The sequence below is a fragment of the Rhinoraja longicauda genome, chromosome 18, assembly GCF_053455715.1.
Source record: "Rhinoraja longicauda isolate Sanriku21f chromosome 18, sRhiLon1.1, whole genome shotgun sequence".
Lineage (NCBI taxonomy): Eukaryota > Metazoa > Chordata > Chondrichthyes > Rajiformes > Arhynchobatidae > Rhinoraja > Rhinoraja longicauda.
Window position 1 is genome coordinate 8,210,895 of NC_135970.1, and position 20,452 is coordinate 8,231,346.

Below are 20,452 nucleotides of genomic sequence, written 5' to 3' on the forward strand. Positions count from 1 at the left end.
AGGGATACAGCATGGCAAAGGTCCATTGGCCCAGTGAGTCCTTGCTTACAATCGAGCATGCATGTGGGTATCCTCCTAGTGTTCCATTTTCCTCCCACATCCCAAAGATGTGTGGGGTCTGGTCAGCTGAAAATTGACCCCGTTGTGTAGACAAGTGGTAGAATGTTGGGAATGTGGGGGAGAATAAAATGGGTTAGGATATGATTTTTCTCAGGGTGCTCCGGTTTCCTCCCACATTCCAAAGACATGCAGGTTTGCAGGTTAATTGGCTTCCATAAATTGCCCCAAGTGTAGGTAGGATGTGAAACTGGGATAAAGGGTGATCTCAGTTAGTGTGGACTCAGTTGGCCGAAGTGCCTGTTTCTACACTGTATCACTAAACTAAACTAAACTATCAGGATAGATGGCGGTGGAACAATGGTAGAGTTGCTGCCTTACAGTGCTTGCAGTGCCGGTGACCCGGGTTCGATCCCGAGCACGGGTGCTGTTTGTATGGAGTTTGTACGTTCTCCCCGTGACCTGCGTTGGTTTTCTCCGAGATCTTCGTTTTTCTCCCACACCAAAGACGTACAGGTTTGTAGGTTAATCGGCTTGGTTAATGTAAAAATTGTCCCTAGTGCGTGTAGGATGGTGTTGATATGCGGGGATCGCTGGATGGCGCGGACCCAGTGGGCCGAAGGGCCTGTTTCCTAATGTATCTCTGCTGTATCTCTAAACTAAACTAAACTAAACCAAACCCAAGTTTGGGGAGTTGTGAGGCAGTGACCCTACCAGCTGCACCATTGTGTTGTCCTATGGGATGTGGGTGAGGTTATTTACTGTGACACACTCACACTACCCACTGCACCACGCTTTGTTGTCCTGACCTCATACTTGGACAACATCCAGGACAGAGCATCCCACTTGATTAATGTCCCAACTGGCATCCCCAAGCATTCATTCCCTCCACCACTGGCATGGTGACTGCAGCGTGCACCATCTTAAACATGCACTGCAGTTACTTGCCTCGGCTACTCCAGCAGCACCTCCCAAACCATCAACCCCTAATACCAAGAAGGACCAGAGAAGCAGGTTATAGAGTCATAGAGTCAAACAGCATGGAATCGGGCCCTTCAGCCAAACTGGCTCACACTGACCAACATGTCCCACTTAAACTAGTCCTACCTGCGTACTTTTGGCCCATATCCCTCTAAACCTGTCCTATACATGTGCCTGTCTAAATGTTTCTTAAACGTTGTGATAGTACCTGCCTCAACTACCTCCTCCGACAGCTCTTTCCATTCACCCACCACCCTTTGTGTGAAAGAGTTGTGTTGGAAAGGTGTGCGAGATCTGCCAGAGCATTTGGAGGAAACCCACACGGTCACCAGGAGAAAGTGCAAGCCTTGCCAGGGAGGCCCAGATCCAGAATGTGAACTGTAAAGTCCTCAGCTGCCATCTAATTTGACATTTGAAGTCCTCCCCTAAGCCAGTATCCACTCTCCAAGGGTAACGAGGGTCAGGCACTAAATGATGCGATGCCTGCACGCCATAATTAAGTTTTATGTGTATGAAGGAACTGCAGATGCTGGTTTAAATCAAAGATAGACACAAAAACTCAGCAGGTCAGACAGCATATCTGGAGAAAAGGAATAGGTAACGTTTTGGGTCGAGACGCTTCTTTAACTTGCCCACTCAAAACTGCTGGTGGTAAGGGCAATTGAAAATTGGACCAATGGACACCAGTGGCACTAAAAACAGAAGAGCACTCTATGAACAAATCCCTTCCCTGATTGTAGACACAAAGTAACTCAGCTGGAGTAACTCAGTGGGTCAGGCAGCAGCTCTGGAGAAAAAGGATGGGTGACGTTTTGGGTCGGGACCCTTCTTCAGACTGAAAGTTGAGAGGAGGGAACTGGAGGTAAGAAAAGGCCGGAACAAAGCAGGGCCGGCAACTGATAACCAAGTAATAACTGATAACCAACTGATAACCAAGTTCCGGTGCCGAAAAAAACAAAGATCTCCAACCTGAACGACTACCGCCCGGTTGCCCTAACGCCGATAGTCATGAAGTGCTTTAAGAGGCTGGTCCTCTCACACATCAAATCCAGCATCCCTGACTCACTGGACCCACATCAATTTGCATACAGGGCAAATAGATCCACAGAGGACGCCATCTCTCTGGCTCTTCACACTGTCCTGACTCACCTAGAGAGACAGGGCACGTACGTGAGGATGCTATTCATAGACTATAGCTCCGCCTTCAACACGGTCATCCCCACCAAGTTCAGGTGTGGGGTGTGGTGCTGCGGAGCTCTATTTCAATCACTCGAACAAGTGAGTTTCTAAACATTTTTTGGAATTCGGAGGAGGTACAGCGGTACTCTAAACATCTTTGGGTATCGCTGCGACTCTACAGAAATCTTTTTAAAAGGTTTCTGTGTGTTTTGGGGCTGCGAGCGGTGTTATCAACTGACTGCTCAGCTCCCACTACTGAGGCTGGCAACCTGCCAGGAAACTGTGGCGCACAGAAAGGGGGAGAAAAACCTGTCTGGACTGTTACACCTGCGTCCAGAACAACCCCCCCCCCCCCTACTGCCTCGTCGCTACTGACCGGACGGGTCTGGTTTTCGTGCGGTGTGGGAGTTTTCTACACCCTCGACCTTCTTCTGCGGCCTTGAGACCTGGAGCTGAAGGAGCCTCCTCTCTATCAGAGATAGGCTTCCAACAATAACAGACTGCAGGTGAATCCCTTTCGTTGCTGCAGGAGCAGCGAAGACCAGCGGGGATTGCTTGAGAAAGTCTGCAGCTCACCAGGGAACGCAGGAGAGCTGAGATATCCGGGCCAAGAGGCCGTGACGCAGCAGTTTCTAGTGGGAGCCGCCATTATTGACGTTCGAGGCAACACCACTCGCCTCCCTCCCTTGAACTGTTCTACACTTGTTTGTGTGTTTGGACTTGGCCCCGTGCCTTTTGGATTGTCTTTGTCTTTGGGTATCAGTGTTTTTGTTTCACTGTAGTGCCTGAAACCATGCAGGGTCAGCGTTCTGGGGGATCGGGGCCTTCGGGGAGTTATGCTAAGGCGGCTGCTTCAGCTGCTTCGGCTGCTCCTCTGGGGGCCCGGTTCCCCATGAGGAACCTACCCTTTGAACATGGGGTCAGGTGCTACTTGCCCCCCCAAATGAACCTGGAGGACTGCGCGGCTGCTGTGGCAGTGGCAGCCAAGCCTGCAGGTATTGTGTATGTGGGAAAAATGTTTGGGAAGGGCGTGTTCTTTCTGGAGTCCGTTGAGGGGGTGAACGCGACTGTATGTAAAGGGGTCACAGTGGGTGGACTTTTCTTACAGGTCGAGCCCCTAGGGTCCACCGCGCAGCGGGTGGTCCTATCCAACGTCCCGCCCTGCATCAAGAACGAGGCCCTCCTTCCCCACCTTCATACCCTGGGGAAGATCCTCACCGACATCACCCCAATACCCATGGGGTTCCGCAGGAAGGACTTGCAACACGTTCTCTCCCTCCGGCGCCAGTTGACAATGTTGCTGGACCGGGAGGAGGTGGTCGACGGGCGCTTCTGTGTCCAGCAGGATGGGCGAGACTTCACCATCTTCTGGACATCGGACCGCCCGAGGTGCCACGCCTGCAAGGAAGTGGGACATATTCGGAGTAATTGCCCCAAATCCCGGGCGGAGGCCTCCGCCTCCGGTGCCACTAACCCCCCTCCCCCCCCCCCACTCCCACTCCCCCTGTAGTTGAGTCAGGGAACCCTGGGGATGGGGAGGGTCAAAAGAAGGGGGGCAAGGTGGCAAAGAAGATAAGGCACCTGGGGAACAAACCCCCCGGGGATAAGACTTTGCCACCCATCCCGTCACCTCCCGTTAGGGAGTCCGCAAGCCCCATAATCCAGCCGGGGGCGGAGGGGATTGGGCGGGAGGAGGGGGAGCCGCAGACTAGGGTTGCTCAGGTGACCCCAGAGTCTGTGAGCTCCTCCCCTTCAAAAAAAAGAAGGAGGAATCTCTCCAGGGAGGAGCAGAAGGGGGACATAGGGGAATCTTCCAGTGGGGCGGGGAGTGCTGTGGTGGAGGATGACTCCTGCCCTCTGGTTCAGGCCCCGATTCCATGCTCTGAAGGGGTTTCTGGGGAGGGTGGTGATGGGGACCACTCGGGTGTAATGGAGCAGGGAGAGATTCCTGTTGGGGAGGGAATCCCGATTCATGCACCCGAGGAAGCCCAGGAGCAACCCACCCAGGACGAGGTGCAGAACACGCCTGTGGAGTTAGGGATAGTAGGCGGGGAGGGGGAAGAGGAAACTAGCCCTTCTCTCCCGCAGGACCTGGCTCCAGAGGGACTCCCTGAGTCTGGGGCACCAGAGTCCACTCTGGGCCCAACTGGTGGAGGGATAGACCCCACTGTCAATGGTCTTGACTGCCCAGGTACACCCGAGGAAGGCCCCTCTGCCACTGGCCCCACGGTGGGGACTGAGGTGGAGGTGAGACCAGAGGGTGGGGAAGAGGCAACCGCTGCGCAGAGTGGGGCGGGAGTCTCAAGCACAGAAGGTGTGTCCAAGGATGGGAATGGTGACTCCATCTGCAGTGGGGGGGTGGAAGGGGACTCCTCGGGCAATGAGTCAATGGATGTTCTCGCTGCCCCCGACGCCACTCCTCTCATTCCAGTGGAGGAGATCCGCGAGTTCATCGCGGCCACCGAAGGAGCCCAACATCGGCCCAAACTGGCCTCCCTCCGGTGGCCGAACTTACAAGGGGTCACCAGCTCCCTGAACCTCATCCTCAGAAGGAAGGGGAGGGGAAAGGGAAGGACGGGGGTGAAGGGAGGGACGGGGGTGAAAGGAGGGACGGGGGTGAAGGGGAACGACCGGCGTCAGCTCAGGTCTTTCTTGGACGACCTGGAAAAGGACGCCGAGGCCCAGAGCAGCGTCGTTCCTGCTGAGGGTAGAGGGACCAGTAGAGCGTCCCTTGTTGCCAAGATCCGGAAGGTGAAACGCACTGCCAATCCATCTAGGGTCCGTAGCGGCAAAGGCGACTCTGCTGTCAGTGACCAGGGGACTGGTGAGGGGATCTAGTGTACTCCTGACATGGCGATCACCATAGCCAGTTATAACATCAATGGCAGCAGGGGGCCTCTCCGCAGGTTTAACCATCTCTCAACCCTGAGGGATGGGAAATATGCGGTGAGCTTCCTGCAGGAAACCCACACCATCCCAGGAGACGAGTCCACCTGGCTCCTGGAGTGGAGTGGTGAGGTCTTCATGAGCCACCTCAGCTCCATTTCCAGTGGGGTGGCCATTTTGCTGGCCCCGAATTTCCGGCCAGAAATCCTAAAGGTCCAGGAATTGGTGCCAGGCCGCTTGCTTCACCTGGCCGTGCGCCTGGATGGCGTGCCGTTGCATTTTGTCAACGTGTACGCCCCCAAGCCCGCCGTGTTGCAGACGTGCCTGTTCCGGGAGGTGTCTACCCTTTTGAGCTCCATCGACCCTGGCGACTGCGTGATCCTCGGGGGAGATTTCAACTGTACCCTCGAGGAAGGAGACCGTTCCGGTATTCAGCGCGGCCAGGAGTCGGTGAAGAAGTTGAAGGAGCTCGTGGGCTCCTTTGACTTGGTAGACACCTGGAGGAACCTCCACCCCGACTCCAGTGCCTTCTCCAGGAGGTCAGAGGGGGGTGGTTCTCGCATTGACCGCCTGTACATTTCTCGGGCATACGTCTCCCGCGTCTCGGCGGCCTCCATGCGGCCGATGCCTTGCTCGGACCACCACCTGGTGTGGGCGGAGTTTACCCCGCTGCGCACGAGGGGAGGGTCCGCGTACTGGCACTTTAACAACCGGCTGCTGGAGGATCGCCGTTTCCGGGACTCGTTTGTGAGGTTCTGGACCACTTGGAAGGGGAAGAGGGGAGGATTTCACTCCCTGCGGCTATGGTGGGACGTGGGCAAGGCCCACATCCGGCGCTTCTGTCAGGAGTACACTAGGGGGTCTACCAAGAGACGCGATTCCAAGGTCAGACAGCTCGGGAGTGAGCTGCTCGATTTGGATTCGCGTCTAAGTCAGACCGGTGGGGACCTGACCCTCTGGAGGGAATACCAGGAGAAGAAGGACGCGCTGAAGGAGCTGCAGTTACAGCAATCCCGAGGCGCGTACGTGAGGTCGCGGATCCAAATGCTCCACGATTTGGACCGCGGTTCACCCTTCTTCTACTCGCTGGAGAAGTGGCGGGGAGTCCGTCAGCAGTTAGTGGAGCTGCTCGCTGACGATGACTCCCCCATCACCGAACCAGAAGACATCAACGCGGCGGTTCGTTCCTTTTATGGGACCTTGTTTTCACCGGATAGCTCCGGCGTGGACGAGTGCAGTGATCTGTGGGAAGGTCTAACCACGGTCGGCCCGGAGGGTGCCGAGCGTCTGGACGCCCCCCTGACACTAGACGAACTGACCGTGGCCCTCCACCAGATTCAAAGGGGCAAATCCCCTGGCCTGGACGGCCTGACAGCAGAGTTCCTCCGCACTTTCTGGGGGACCCTGGGGGAAGACTACACCATGGTCCTGAGGGAGAGCCTGGCGACCGGGGAGATGCCCCTGTCTTGGCGGAGGGCTGTAGTGGTCCTTCTGCCCAAGAAGGGTGATCTCCGCCTACTAAAGAACTGGCGCCCGGTCTCCCTCCTCTGTACCGATTACAAGGTCTTTGCTAAGGCAATGGCCAACCGTCTGGGCCCAGTGCTGGCCCAAGAGATCCACCCTGACCAGTCTTACACAGTCCCGGGCCGGTCCATCCAGGACAATATCCATCTGGTCCGGGACCTGGTCTACCTGGCTCAGGAGACCGGTGTACCCACTGCCTTTCTCTCCCTTGACCAGGAGAAGGCTTTCGACAGGGTGGATCACGAGTATCTGGTGAGGACTCTGCGGGCGTTTGGGTTCGGACCGCACTTTGTGGCCCGGATCCGACTTCTATACACCACTGCGGAGTGCCTCGTCAAGGTCAACGGATCCTTGACGGCCCCCATTCCCTTCCGCAGAGGAGTACGTCAGGGCTGCCCCATGTCAGGCCAACTGTACGCCATCTGCGTGGAGCCATTCCTTAGTCTGCTTCGGAGGAGGTTGACGGGCATGGTTCTACGCGAGCCAGATATGGAGGTGGTCCTCTCGGTCTATGCCGATGACGTGCTCCTCATGGTCACTGACCCCGCTGATCTGCAGAGGATGCGCGAGTGCCAACGAGTCTTCTCGGCCGCCTCCTCTGCAAGGATCAATTGGGGGAAATGTTCCGGACTCTTGGTGGGTCCATGGCAGGTGGACTCCCTCCCTGAGGAGATGCGGTTTTTCACATGGAGCACCACGCACCTCCTTTACTTGGGAGTCTACCTGAGTCCCGTCGCGGAGACCTGGCTGGCGAACTGGCAGGAGCTGGAGTTGAAAGTCGTCGCCCGGCTTGGGCGCTGGTCAGGTCTCCTCAGCGTGCTTTCCTACCGGGGCAGGGTGTTGGTCATTAACCAACTCGTGGCTTCCCTGCTCTGGTACAGATTGACCACATTGGTCCCATCAGCCACTTTTGCTGGGATCATCCAGAAGAAGTTGGTGGACTTCTTCTGGGGCAACGGAAAGCACTGGGTCTCTGCAGCGGTCCTGAGTCTCCCGATTGAGGAGGGCGGGCAGTCGCTGGTGTGCATCCGCACCCAGTTGGCGGCTCTCCGCCTCAGGACTCTGCAGGGATACCTGTACTCGGAGCGTCCTCCCAGGTGGCACGTGCTGGCGACGCACTTTTTCCAACGGGGCCGCTGCCTTCAAGCAGGTACGCGGATCCCGATGGTGGGCGTCAGCCGCGCTATCCTGCTGGGAATGCCCGGCTTCTACCGGGACTTGCTGAGAGTCTGGAACCTGGTTGCTGTCGACCGGGCCCCCCCTCCGCTGACGGAGGGCGGCGGCCCAGGCGTGAGAGCAGCCGGCCCTTGTCCTGCCCCGCTGGGTGTCGGAGAGGCTCAAATGTGTGGAGCACCTGCGGCTGAGCAAACCCCCGCTCAACCGGAAGTACTCGTCGGACCCAGGCGCCGTAATCCTTCCCGGGAGCCGGTCCCACACAACATGAGTCGCATTTCCTCGACACCCTTCATCTCCCTCCGAGACGCAGGGAGGCGTGTCCTGTACGGGCTCCTCCTCCACACCCTGCACTTCCTCGCCCTGGTCCACCGTCCGGACACTAAGTGGCGGTCGGTGTTGCCTTCCGGTCGCGAGGGGGCCCCGCGGTGGGGGTCCCTCTACGCAGGGATTCTGCCCCTCTCCATCGGGGACCTGGGGTGGAAGATATTGCACCGAGGAGTCCCCTGCAACCTGTTCCTCGCGCGGTTCACAGACTCGCCAGCCGCCTGCCACTTTTGCGGGTTGGAAGAGTCTGTGTACCACGTGTACATGCAGTGTGTGAGGTTGCAGCCCCTGTTCCAATATCAAAAGGGGCTGCTCCTTGCTTTTTGGCTGCATTTTTCACCCACCATCCTCATCTTTGGACACCCTGTGCGTAGGGGAGAGGGTAGGGCCGAAGATGTCCTTGTTGGGTTGCTCCTGGGCCAGGCCAAGCTGGCCATCCGCGACTCACGGCGCCAGGCGGAAGAGGGCTCTGCCCGAGCCAGCTGCCTGCCCCTTTTCCGGGGTTACGTCCGTGCCAGGGTGGTGTTGGAGAGGGACTACGCGCTGTCCACGGGCGCCCTGGAGGATTTCCGGGACCGCTGGGCACCGCGGGGGATTGGATGTATCCTGGATGGGGATTGTAATATAATTGTATAATAGTTTCAATTGGTATATTTGTTTGTATAATATTCTGGTGGTGGGTTCTGTTTTGGTTTTATTGTATTGTATATATTATTTTAATATTTGAATAAATATTTTTGATTAAAAAAAGAAAGAAAAAAAAAAAAAAAAAGCTCATCACCAAACTCCACCAGCTAGGCCTCAGCTCGTCATTATGTGACTGGATCCTGGACTTCCTGCTGGAACGACCGCAGGCAGTGAGAATGGGCCCGCACCTGTCCTCCACTATCACCCTGAGTACCGGCACACCACAGGGCTGTGTTCTGAGCCCCATGCTCTACTCCCTCTTCACACACGACTGTTTTCCTGCATTCGACACCAACACCATTGTCAAGTTTGCAGACGACACAACGATGATCGGGCTTATCACCAACGGGGATGAAACAAACTATAGAGCGGAGGTGCAGAACCTGGCGGACTGGTGCTCGGATAACAACCTGTCCCTAAATACCACCAAGACCAAGGAGCTGATCATCAACTTCCGTAGGTCACATAACGGGGAATATGCCCCGATCTCTATCAACGGGGACAGTGTGGAGAGAGTGTCCAGCTTCAAGTTTCTGGGCACTCACATTTCGGAGGACCTAACATGGTCCAATAACACTGCTGCGCTGGTCAAGAAGGCACAACAAAGACTGTTCTACTTAAGAACACTGAAAAAGTCTGGTCTACCCCAACAGCTGCTGACGACCTTCTACCGCTGCACCATAGAGAGCATCCGAACGCATGGCATCCCTGTGTGGTACCTCAGCTGCACGGAGGCAGAAAGGAAAGCTCTACAGCGGGTAGTCCATAGAGCTCAGAGGGCTATCGGAACACAGCTACCAGACTTGGAGGGCATCTACAACACACGATGCCTCAGAAAAGCCACCAGCATCCACAAAGACTCTTCACACCCCTGCAACAGTCTGTTCGAACTCCTTCCATCGGGCAGACGATACAAGGCCTTCTACGCCCGCACCTCCAGACTCAGGAACAGCTTCATCCCCAGGGCCATAGCTGCTATGAACCGGTCCTGCTGAGCCGGATGGCCACAACGCATAGATCAACTTTCACTTTACCCTGTCTAAAAATTGTTCCAACTGTTTTGTTTCGTTGGGTTGCTGTTAATTACTTAAATTATTGCATCGTATGGGAGGCGCATTCCCAATCTCGTTGTACCCCTGGGTACAATGACAATAAAGATATATTGTATTGTATTGTATTGTATTGTAAGGGTGGAGCCCATAATGGCCCATTGTTGGCTGGGGAAGAGGTGATCACGAAGGGATGCAAGGATGTGAACAGTGGAACTAGTAGGATGCCTCGGGTGTGGGTGGGAGTGAGAGAGAAAACAAATTGTTACATCTCATGGACTTGCAAGGGAGAAAAAACAAATTCCTATTCTTTACCCTATTGTGCTCTTCCAAACAACTCTTCCACCTGATTTTGTATTGTCAGCAATCTTTGCACACATTACACATAGTTAATCAGTCATTAACACACTGTAGATATTATGTAACTAAGGCACTGCACTGATTCTTGTAGCTTATCAAATCCTTTTTGCAAATCCAGCTGCATATAAATTGCTGTTAAATCTCCCTCGATAATCACAGCCTCATTAAACTTTATTAGATTTGTCAACTGTGATATCTCTTTCATATTCCTGATATATAATTCACCTCCGCAAACTCCCTCGTGCTGCAGTTACCACACATTGGACTAGCTGTATTAGGCTTGTGCCTCACTGTTTTCAGATCGATGCTCCTCCCTCAGTACCATGTCTGTCGTCCTACGTTGTCTACGTTGTCGTCCTGCGAACCCATCTTGCAAACCCATACCTCATGTCACATCATTGCCACGCCACCATTCCACGTGACAAAGCGAATGAATGATGGCAGCCTTCTGGCAACTCCCACTCTTCAGGCCAATTCCACTGTTTCTAAATATTGATTGATTGAAAAGTACAGCATGGAAACAGGCCATTTGGCCCATTGAGTTCACGCCCACCATCAATCGCCCATTCACATTTCTACGCTATCCCACTTTTCTCATCCACACTTGGGGCACTTTACAGAGGCCAATTAACTGACAAAGCTGTACGTCTCTGGGATGTGGGAGAAAAGTGGAGCACCTGCAGGAAACCCATGCTGTCACAGGGAGAACGTGCAAACTCCACACGAGGTCAGGATCGAGCCTGAGTCTCTGGCGCTGTTAATCAGCAGCTCCACCAGCTGTGCAACAGTGCCACCCTTGGTGATTGAAATTTAAAAATTCTAAATTTAGATATCTGTGAAAATTTTAAAATTAATGAATTCACATGAAAACAGGACTGAGATGAGAAGAAATGGCTTCACCCAGAGGGCAATGAATCTGTGGAATTCTCGACACAGGAGGTCTCTGGAGGATGGGTCACTTATTTAAGATAGGGAAAGATAGATTTTTGCATATTAAAGGAATGACATGGCATTAATGCAGGAAAGCAGCACCATTATAACCAATAAGCCATGATCCTACTGAATGGTGGAGCAAGCACATGTGGTCGACTGGCCCACTTCTAATTCCTTTTCTCATGCGCTGAAATCCGAACACAATTATCTGAAGGACAATAATTAAATCCAGAGACAATAATAATTGTGCTTCATATCAGAGCCAAAGGCGCAGGTGGGATGAGTATTGTCCAGATTTGACAACACATAGCAGATAAATACAGAATAGATCGAGCAGTAATAATGAAACTGTCAACTATCCAAATATGGATTGGGATCGCACCGAGAGCAAAGGGGAGAGGAGTTTCTAAAGTGCATTGAGGAGAATTTTCTTGATTAGTTTAGTTTAGTTTAGAGATTCAGCACAGAAACAGGCCCTTCGGCCTACAGAGTCAGGGCTGACCAGCGATCCCTGTACCTTAACACCACCCTATACACAAGGGACAAGTTACAATTTTACCAAGCCAATTAACCTACAAGCCTGTACGTCTTTGGAGTGTGGGAGAAAACCGGAGCTCCTGGAGAAAACCCACGGAGAGAACGTACAAACTCCATACAGACAGCACGCGTAGTCAGGATTGAACCGGGGTCTCTGGCACTGTAAGGCAGTAACTCTACTGCTGCGCCACCGTGCCACCCCTCGAGAGCACTGGGAGCAAAGGGGGAGGAGTTTCTGAAGAGTATTGAGGAGAGTTTTCTTGATTAGTATGTTTCTGATTTAATGAGAAATGCACCATTGCTGGGCAAGGCCAAGTGGAGCAAATATCATTGGGGGAACATCTAGGAAGGAGCAATCATAAAGTTTAAATAGCAATGAGAAAGGACACAGATAATTCAAAGGTGATGGGCCAATTTCAATGGGAGAAGAACAGATCCGGCTCAGGAAAAATGGGATAAAAGCATGGCAGGCAAAGCTGTAACTGGCCAATGGGACTCCTTAAAAGTGGAGTGAAAAGACTGGCAGTGAAAGTAAAAGGGATGTCAGAAATATTCTGTGGATGTGTGAACAGGAAAGTACTGTAGTTGTAAGAGGAGAGGAGGGGAAGGCCAGAGAAAAAATGAAATTCACTGATGGAGGGAAAAGGCATGGCTGAGGTACCAAACATTGCTGAGGTACCAGGACTTCATCTGGGAAGAAGATGCTGTTAGAGCCTCAAGAGAAGAGAATGTCGTTGATGTTCTGGATGGGCTAAACATTAAAGGAAAAAAAGTATGACAATGTGAGAATAGTGAAAGGTCTGGACAGAGTGGATGTGGAGAGAATGTTTCCATTAGTGAGAGAATCTAGGACCAGAGGCCATAGCCTCAGAATAAAAGGACGTACCTGTAGAAAGGAGATGATGAGGAATTTCTTTAGTTGGGGAGTGGTGAATCTGTGGAATTCATTGCCACAGAGGACTGTGGAGGCCAAGTCACTTGATTTTTTGAAGGTGGAGATTGACAGATTCTTGATTAGTAAGGGTATCAGGGGCTATGGGGAGAAGGCAGGAGAATGGGGTTGAGAGGGAAAGATAGATCAGCCATGATTGAACGGAGGAGTAGACTTGATGGGCCGAATGGCCTATTTTTGCACCAGGAACATACAAACATGAAGAAAGGCTGGTAATGCAGACTTAATTTGGACAAACTACATTGGCCCATATAGAATGCATCCTGAGATGCTGAGGGAAGTGGGAAGGAGATTTATTTGGCTGTTATCTCCAAACCACTAAATGATTCAGGGATGAGAATGAGGAATGGAAAATTTGAATGTTACAAAAATGGTTGTCAAGATCAATCCATTAACCGCAGAAAGGATAGGAACAGCAACAGGGTCACTCGTTCAGTGTGGTTCGAGAAAGCATTTGTAAAAGTCAAATTGTATCTCATTAACTTGCCAGAGTTTTTTGAAGAATTTAAAGTTTCAATTCAATGATCTTTCTGCCGGATTACCTGCCTTCTCGTCGCGAGCTAACCATTTTAGACATAATTAGTCGTTGTTATCCATTCATTTAACCATTAGTTTGTCCAATTGAACTGGGAAATGGATATGATATGTACGTTGTGTAATGGGGGGTGGTGATGCCTGTTCTGTTGGGATAAAGGCTCTGGCTGATGATGTCTGTTTTGTTGTGTTACAGCTGAGTGGAACCGGCCTGCTTGCAATAGCATGCTTGTTATTGCTTTACCCCTCAGGACCTGGAGACGCACTGTCAGTCAGCAATGCCCTCTTCATTGGGACAATTTACGCCGTCGCCTTATCTGTTGTGCTGCTTGTTCTTGGGATTCTCGGCAGCATTGCTGCTTTCCGCAAGAACAGATGCCTTCTCATGGTTGTAAGTGCACGTTTTCCAATTTGTTACCCTTTTTAAAGCCCTTGCCTTCAGAGCACAGCGACGCACCAATGTCGTCAGTGTGTTTGGCTCAACATCTCCAGGTGCTGCTGACTGTCAGTCTCAGTCTTGGCCTTTCCATGGGATGTTTGAGGACTTGGGAACATGCTGGACGTCTGCTAATGGAAAGAGTTGCACACCACAAAGTGCGCAGGATAAAACCAGGGGGAGGATGGCACAGCTGGAAACCCGAACAGCACCATCCTAGAGTGGAGCAGTGTGAGGTTAAGCTGCCAGTGTGGGATTGGAATTTACGTCTCAGTGATCCAAATCTCATTCGCTAGACCTGAAACCTAACCACAACAGTAGTGTACATCTAAAATGCAGGTAGAAGTGATGGAGGCTTCTGGCCAGTGTTTCCCGTCATGTATCCCAGAGAGCAGTGATTTATTGCTGTTTTGATCAGCAGCCCAGTCCGATAAGTTGTCTGAATTTGTACCTGCTCTGACTCAGGCATCCAAAGTGTCTGATGGAAACTGAAGAGTTAATAACCAGAAGGGCATCTGATGGAGGGAGGTGATCATCCTTCCCAGGTATACACACTCCACTGGGGCTCGGAGCAGACGGCAGGCCCAGAAACCTGAAGCAGAAGGGCAGAGGGAGAGAGTGATCTTTCCCCTCACACGCTCTCACGTTCTCTCTCTCAGGTCCTCATTGGTGGGATAGGGTGGAGACCAAAGTTACTAGAGGAACAAAATGGACCACTCTGTTGAAATCGACTGCCTGCCTCTCTTCCGGGCCTACATCCGTGTCCGCGTGTCCCTGGAGAGGAACACGCGGTGTCCACGGGGACCGGCGGAGGCTATTTGTGAACGCTGGTCATTGCAGTGGGGCGAATGTGATGTGGAAAAGGATGATAACATTGTCATCTGATGACTGATTAATTGATGTTTGCAAAATGCTAGGCAATTTTGATCTTTCCAGTACTCTGTAACCGTGATTAATTCAATAACATCTCATTGTTCAGGAAAAGAAAAATCAAGACCCAGCAGTGCATTTGATAGGTGGGGCCCACTGTAGCCACAGGGTGCTGCTGCTGGAGAGAGTCATTGTTCAAGACAGTCGATGGGTGCCAAATAGGTGGACTGCTTTATCCCAGCTGGTGTGTAATATCTTGAGAGTTCTTGGTGCTGCAGAAAATATTCCATCACACTCCTGATTTATGTCTTGTAGTGTATCAGGAGGTGATCTACCTAGCTCATGAATCTCCTCTGACCTGCTCTTATAGCCAGGGTGTTAATGCGTTAATGTGTTAATGTCTGGCTAAATTTCTGGTCGGTCAGTGACCCTCGGCATGATGGCGGTGAGGACCTCGTTTTGGCAATGCCTTCGATTGTCAGGGATCAATGATCAGCTGCTCTCTTGTGCAGATGGTCTATTGCTTGGCACCTTTCTGACATAAACGTTACTTGCTAGATTGGTCGCCTGAACTTTATTTAGATCTTTGTACGTGCAGTTAGGGGCTGCTTCATTTGCAGACGAGTTGTGCGTCGATCTGAACACTGCACAATTATCAGCGAATGTGCAACCATGATAAGTGTGTGGACAAGTGTGGAGCTACCAGGCTGCAAGCTGGGGATAAACTGCAAGTCTGCCAGTGAAAGGCAGGTGAAAGCATTAACATCAACATCTGTACAGCAATGTCCGTGTTTGTGCTGCAGTCCTGTTGATGGTGCCTCATGCCCATGCCTTTTTCTTGTTTCAGTGTTTCTTGCTAATTCTGCTGATGTGCATGGTGGAGCTTGCTGCTGGAATTCTCGCGTTTCTCTTCAGAGATCAAGTAAGTGCATATCAGAGCGGCCGTCATGACGATCCAATTAGCTCTGTGCAAAACATTTGTGAGCAGTTTTATGATTTCTTACTCTCTTACAATAGTAATGAAACCATTTGCACAGTGTTCTCAATGAAGCAGTGCTATAGAACTGATAGAAATTATTGTGATACTCTGATAACAAATGGCGCAATCTTGTGCATTATTTGCTACGACATTCTTTCACATACTTCTCATTTCAATTCAATTAGTGCCGTTCTCCCACGTATTCCCAGTAATCCATTCCCTCACACGTGCCCAGCAATACCGCTAATTCTTCCATTGGCCACCTATAAGAAGGGCATTTATACTACCCAATTAACCTGACAACCTGTGCATCCTGTGCGAGGAAACCAGAGCACCCGGGGGAAACCCACGTGGTCACAGGGAGAATGTGCAAACAGCACCCGTGGTCAGGACTGAACTCAGGTTGCTGGAGTTGTGAGACAGCCATACCACCGATAGAGCCTCCCTCTCCCCACACCTCAACGATGTTCACCGTCTTCCTCTCGCACTGGGCCACGTTTAGAGGCCAAATTGCAATCATGCATCTGCTGTCAGCTTGATACAGTGTCAAGCACTAATGTTAGAAGCTGACATATGGTCTGGGTATTCTGTGTGGCAAATAGAGAGGCAACTGTGAATTGCTTCAAGCCTGTACATGGACGATGGACAACACTGTTAATAATTCTGTACAATCTGTTGGTCCTCGCACAGTGTATTAGAGTTGTCAGCAGGCTCTTTAGGTTTAGCACCTCTATTGAATTATTCTTGTAGTCGAGTTCTGAAGTGTTTCCAGAAGCATTCAGTGCCCAGCAGTTGGGGGATCTAAACTAGGCACAGACCTTTACATGTGGTTTGGCTGTCAGCCAACACAATGTCAAAATAATGTTTTTCCTTACTCTGAACAGTTCTATTAACGTAACGCCCACCCTGTTAGCTTAGCTACAGTCTGTCCAAATTAATTATGAATCTTTAGTGATGTGAGCAACAGATCTTTTTCTGCCTAAACCATCATCGGCATTTTTATTTTACAAACACTGCATTGTTTGGCCTAGAGGGTAGAGCCTCTGCCTCACAGCTTCAGTGACCTGGGTCCTATCCTGACCTCGGGTGCTGTCTGTGGGGAGTTTGCAAGCTCTCCCTGTGACTGCTGGGTGCTCTGGATTCTCCCCACATCGCCAGGACTTGCAAGTCAGTAGTTTAATTGACCACTGCAAATAAACCCTGGTATATGGGTGTGTGGGAGAATCTGAGAGAGAGAAAGATGAGAACACAGGAAGACTTTTAAAAATGGGATTAATATGAGACTAGTGCAAGTGGGTGGCTGATAGTCAGTGCAGATTTGGCGGGCTAAAGGGCTCGTTTCCTTGCTTTATCTATGAAGCAATAACTGCATTCAAAATTGATCTGTGGTGCGATAGTTATTCAAGAACATTTACCATTCCGTGGCACGGTAGCATCTTGTCAATGGGAAGTGCTGTGTTATCTCAGTCCTCACTCTGTTTTGTTTTCCAGTTAACAAAGTTGTATTTTGAGGAAGAGCTGAGAGGGTACTATATGGGAGCCAACATCACAGATGCTTACACAGAAAGCTGCGACTCCGTCATGATCAGGGTGAGCTCATCTTGAACAGATCCCTCCTCATGGATCATCCCTTTCAAAGTAGCAGACTGACAGGATGGGTGACTGATGGAGATGGGTTTGACGGTGTGGTGGTCATGTTATCATACAGTCAATTGGAGTCTGGACCATTGTTCAGGGACTGTGGTTTGATGTGGTGCCCTATGGCTTTACACTGAGGATGATCATCTGTGCAACTTATTTTCTGCTTTATTAAATATATGAAAGGCTATCTCACAGCAAGTCAGGTATAATTTCCCCACTTGCAGGCGAAGACTGCATCTGTCATCTGTTTCTTCACAAACTGCATACTCCCATCAGGCACTTTGCAGGAAGCAACCTTGGGCAACATTGGGGCAATGCTGAGAGATCACAGGTGGGCATGGAACAGTCCTAAACAAGAGCACAGACTGACACAGGACAGTGTGAGTGAGGACAGACTGACGCAGGACAGTGTGAGTGAGGGCAGACTGACACAGGACAGTGTGGGTGAGGGCAGACTGACACAGGACAGTGTGAGAGAGCACAGGCTGACACAGGACAGTGTGAGTGAGAGCACAGGCTGACACAGGACAGTGTGAGAGAGCACAGGCTGACACAGGACAGTGTGGGTGAGGGCAGACTGACAGGACAGTGTGAGAGAGCACAGGCTGACACAGGACAGTGTGGGTGGGGGCAGACTGACACAGGACAGTGTGGGTGAGCACAGACTGACACAGGACAGTGTGAGGCAGAGCAGAGACTGGCCCAGGACAGTGTGAGTGAGAGCAAACTGACACGATAGAGTGACGGAGAGCACAGACTGACACTGGTTAATTGGAGTACTTGATACATTGACATCCATCATGACCCTTTACTTGACGATCTGCTGTGAGTTCTGAGGCCACTTTCAAGTGGATTTGTGCTTTGCTCCAGATGCTGAAACCCAGTGTTAAAACTACACATTTGCATACATACAGTGCAGGATTCAACCTGTTCAAAAATTGTTAACACATCCTCAGAAAGAGTCATGGAGTCAAACGCTCTGTTAGGGCCCCAGATCCCTTGCTCCCCAATAACATCCAGGGTTAGATCTCATTCGGCACTGGGGATTTATTAATCCTTGTGTAACCCACGACATCCAACACCTCCTTTTTAATATGTAGGAAGGAACTGCAGATGCTGGTTTAAACTGAAGATAGGCAAAAAAAGCTCCAGTAACTCAGTGGGTTGGACAGCAGTGCCTCTGGAGAAAAGGAATAAGTGACGTTTTGCGTCGAGACCCTTCTTCAGACTCATGTTTTGGGTCGAGACCCTTCTCCATACTAACCCACTGCGCCAGATTATCCAATACCCCACTCTGACTTCATTATATTTAATACCGAGGTATTACCGACCCATATCGCACGGCTCCACACATAAATGACCCCTTTTGCTCTGTAAGGGGGCCCATTCTTTCACTGGCTACCCTGATATGCTTACAGAAGGTGTAGGAAAGAACTGCAGATGCTGGTTAAAATCGAAGGTAGACACAAAATGCTGGAGTAACTCAGCGGGTCAGGCAGCATCTCGGGAGAGAAGGAATGGGTGACGTTTCGGGTCGAGACCTTTCTTCAGGCTGATGAAGGGTCTTGACCCAAATTGTCACCAATTCCTTCTCTCCCGAGATGCTGCCTGACCTGCTGAGTTACTCCAGAATTTTGTGTCTACCATGCTTATAGAAGGTCCAGCATTTTGTGTCTACCATGCTTATAGAAGGTCTTGGGATGTCCTCTTACAACGTGAGACCAATTTGGGTTGTAGTGTGTACAATTTGTAAGAAGGTGAGCAGGTGCTTGTAGTTATGTTGGGCAAAGCCTTTCCCTTAACAGTTAACTTTAATATAACAGTATAACAGAACTTTATTGTCATTCGGTATAAATACCGAACGATATTTCAGCAGTCACAAGACACAGCAAAAAAGAAAAGAACACAGGGCACACGACCCCAACACCAACATCCATCACAGTGACTCCAAACACCCCCTCACTGTGATGGAAGGCAACAAAACTTCCACTCTCTTCCCCCCCGCGCCCACGGACAGGCAGCTTGACCCCTACCGAGACAACCGACACGCACAGCCCCCGCAAGGGGATGAAAGGTCCCGCGGCCGAGCCACACCGGGCACTGAAACGTCCCGCGGCTGAGCCGCGCCGGCGATGTTAAGTCAAGCGGCCGAGTCGCACCGGGCACTGAAACGTCCCGCAGCCGAGCCGCCGGCGATGTTAAGTCCAGCGGCCGAGCCGCACCGGGCACTGAAACGTCCCGCAGCCGAGCCGCCGGCGATGTTAAGTCCCGCAGCCGAGCCGCACCGGGCACTGAAACGTCCCGCAGCCGAGTCGCGCCGGCGATGTTAAGTCCAGCGGCCGAGCCGCACCGGGCACTGAAACGTCCCGCAGCCGAGCCGCGCCGGCGATGTTAAGTCCAGCGGCCGAGCCGCACCGGGCACTGAAACGTCCCGCAGCCGAGCCGCGCCGGCGATGTTAAGTCCAGCGGCCGAGCCGCACCGGGTGATGGAAGGCCCCGCGGCCGAGCCGCACCGAGCACTGAACCGTCCCGCGGCCATACCGGGCGATGGAAGGCCCTGCGGCCGAGCCGCGCCGGGCACTGTTAGGTCCCGCGGCTGAGCCGCGCCGGCGATGTTAAGTCCAGCGGCCGAGGTGGAAGGCCCCGCGGGCGATGGAAGGCCCCGCGGCCGAGCTGCGCCCCGGGGAAGAGACCCAATAAAAGAAAGGTTTCCCCCACCCCACCCCACCCCACCCCCCCCACACCCCCCCACACCCCCCACACATACACAGCCAAAAACAGAAACAAAAACCATCCCAACACCGACACACACAAAAAAAAGACAAACAGACTGCCAGAGAGCCGCAGCCGTTAGGCGCAGCCTTTAAGATAAATAATCTAAAATATTAATTATACATCCAAAATGTGTTGCAAAGTGGATTAAGGTGCTGCTGCTGCTGCTGTCGACGGGCAACAATTTTGTTCTCGCCGTGTGAGGGAGACCCAGTAGACCATCGGCCTCCTGTGTCAGTTGAGGGGATGTTCATGGCCAGGCACAGCAACAGCTCCTGGCTATTCACTACACTCTCCCAATGATTTCTAGTGCTCACAAGAGGCACGAGGCGCCTTGCTTTAACCTGTGATGGTGCATCGCTCCCTCAGCATTGCATCTGAATACCAGTCGAGCAAAGCAGCAGCAGAGCTTGGATACTCTGAGGGGAGAGGTTGCACAGCCAGGTAGCAGGCCCTTCAGCCCAGCAGGTGCATGCTAACCCCCCAACCACCCATTTACACTAACCCTCCACCAATTCCACTCTATTTTCCCCACATTCCCATTAACTACCCCCTAGATTCTTGATTAGTATGGG

At 51.8% G+C, this 20,452-nt stretch overlaps 1 protein-coding gene across 3 annotated transcripts in view; it reads left to right on the forward strand.

Moving 5' to 3' along the window:
• LOC144602227 (tetraspanin-18-like) overlaps positions 1-20,452 on the forward strand; it is a 305,930-nt gene that overhangs the window by 279,488 nt on the left and 5,990 nt on the right. For all 3 annotated transcript variants that reach the window (XM_078415060.1, XM_078415059.1, XM_078415061.1), the window contains 3 exons: positions 13,376-13,570; positions 15,333-15,407; positions 16,956-17,054. In XM_078415060.1, coding sequence (XP_078271186.1) covers positions 13,376-13,570; positions 15,333-15,407; positions 16,956-17,054 — 369 coding nt within the window. The remainder of the gene's footprint in view (positions 1-13,375; positions 13,571-15,332; positions 15,408-16,955; positions 17,055-20,452) is intronic.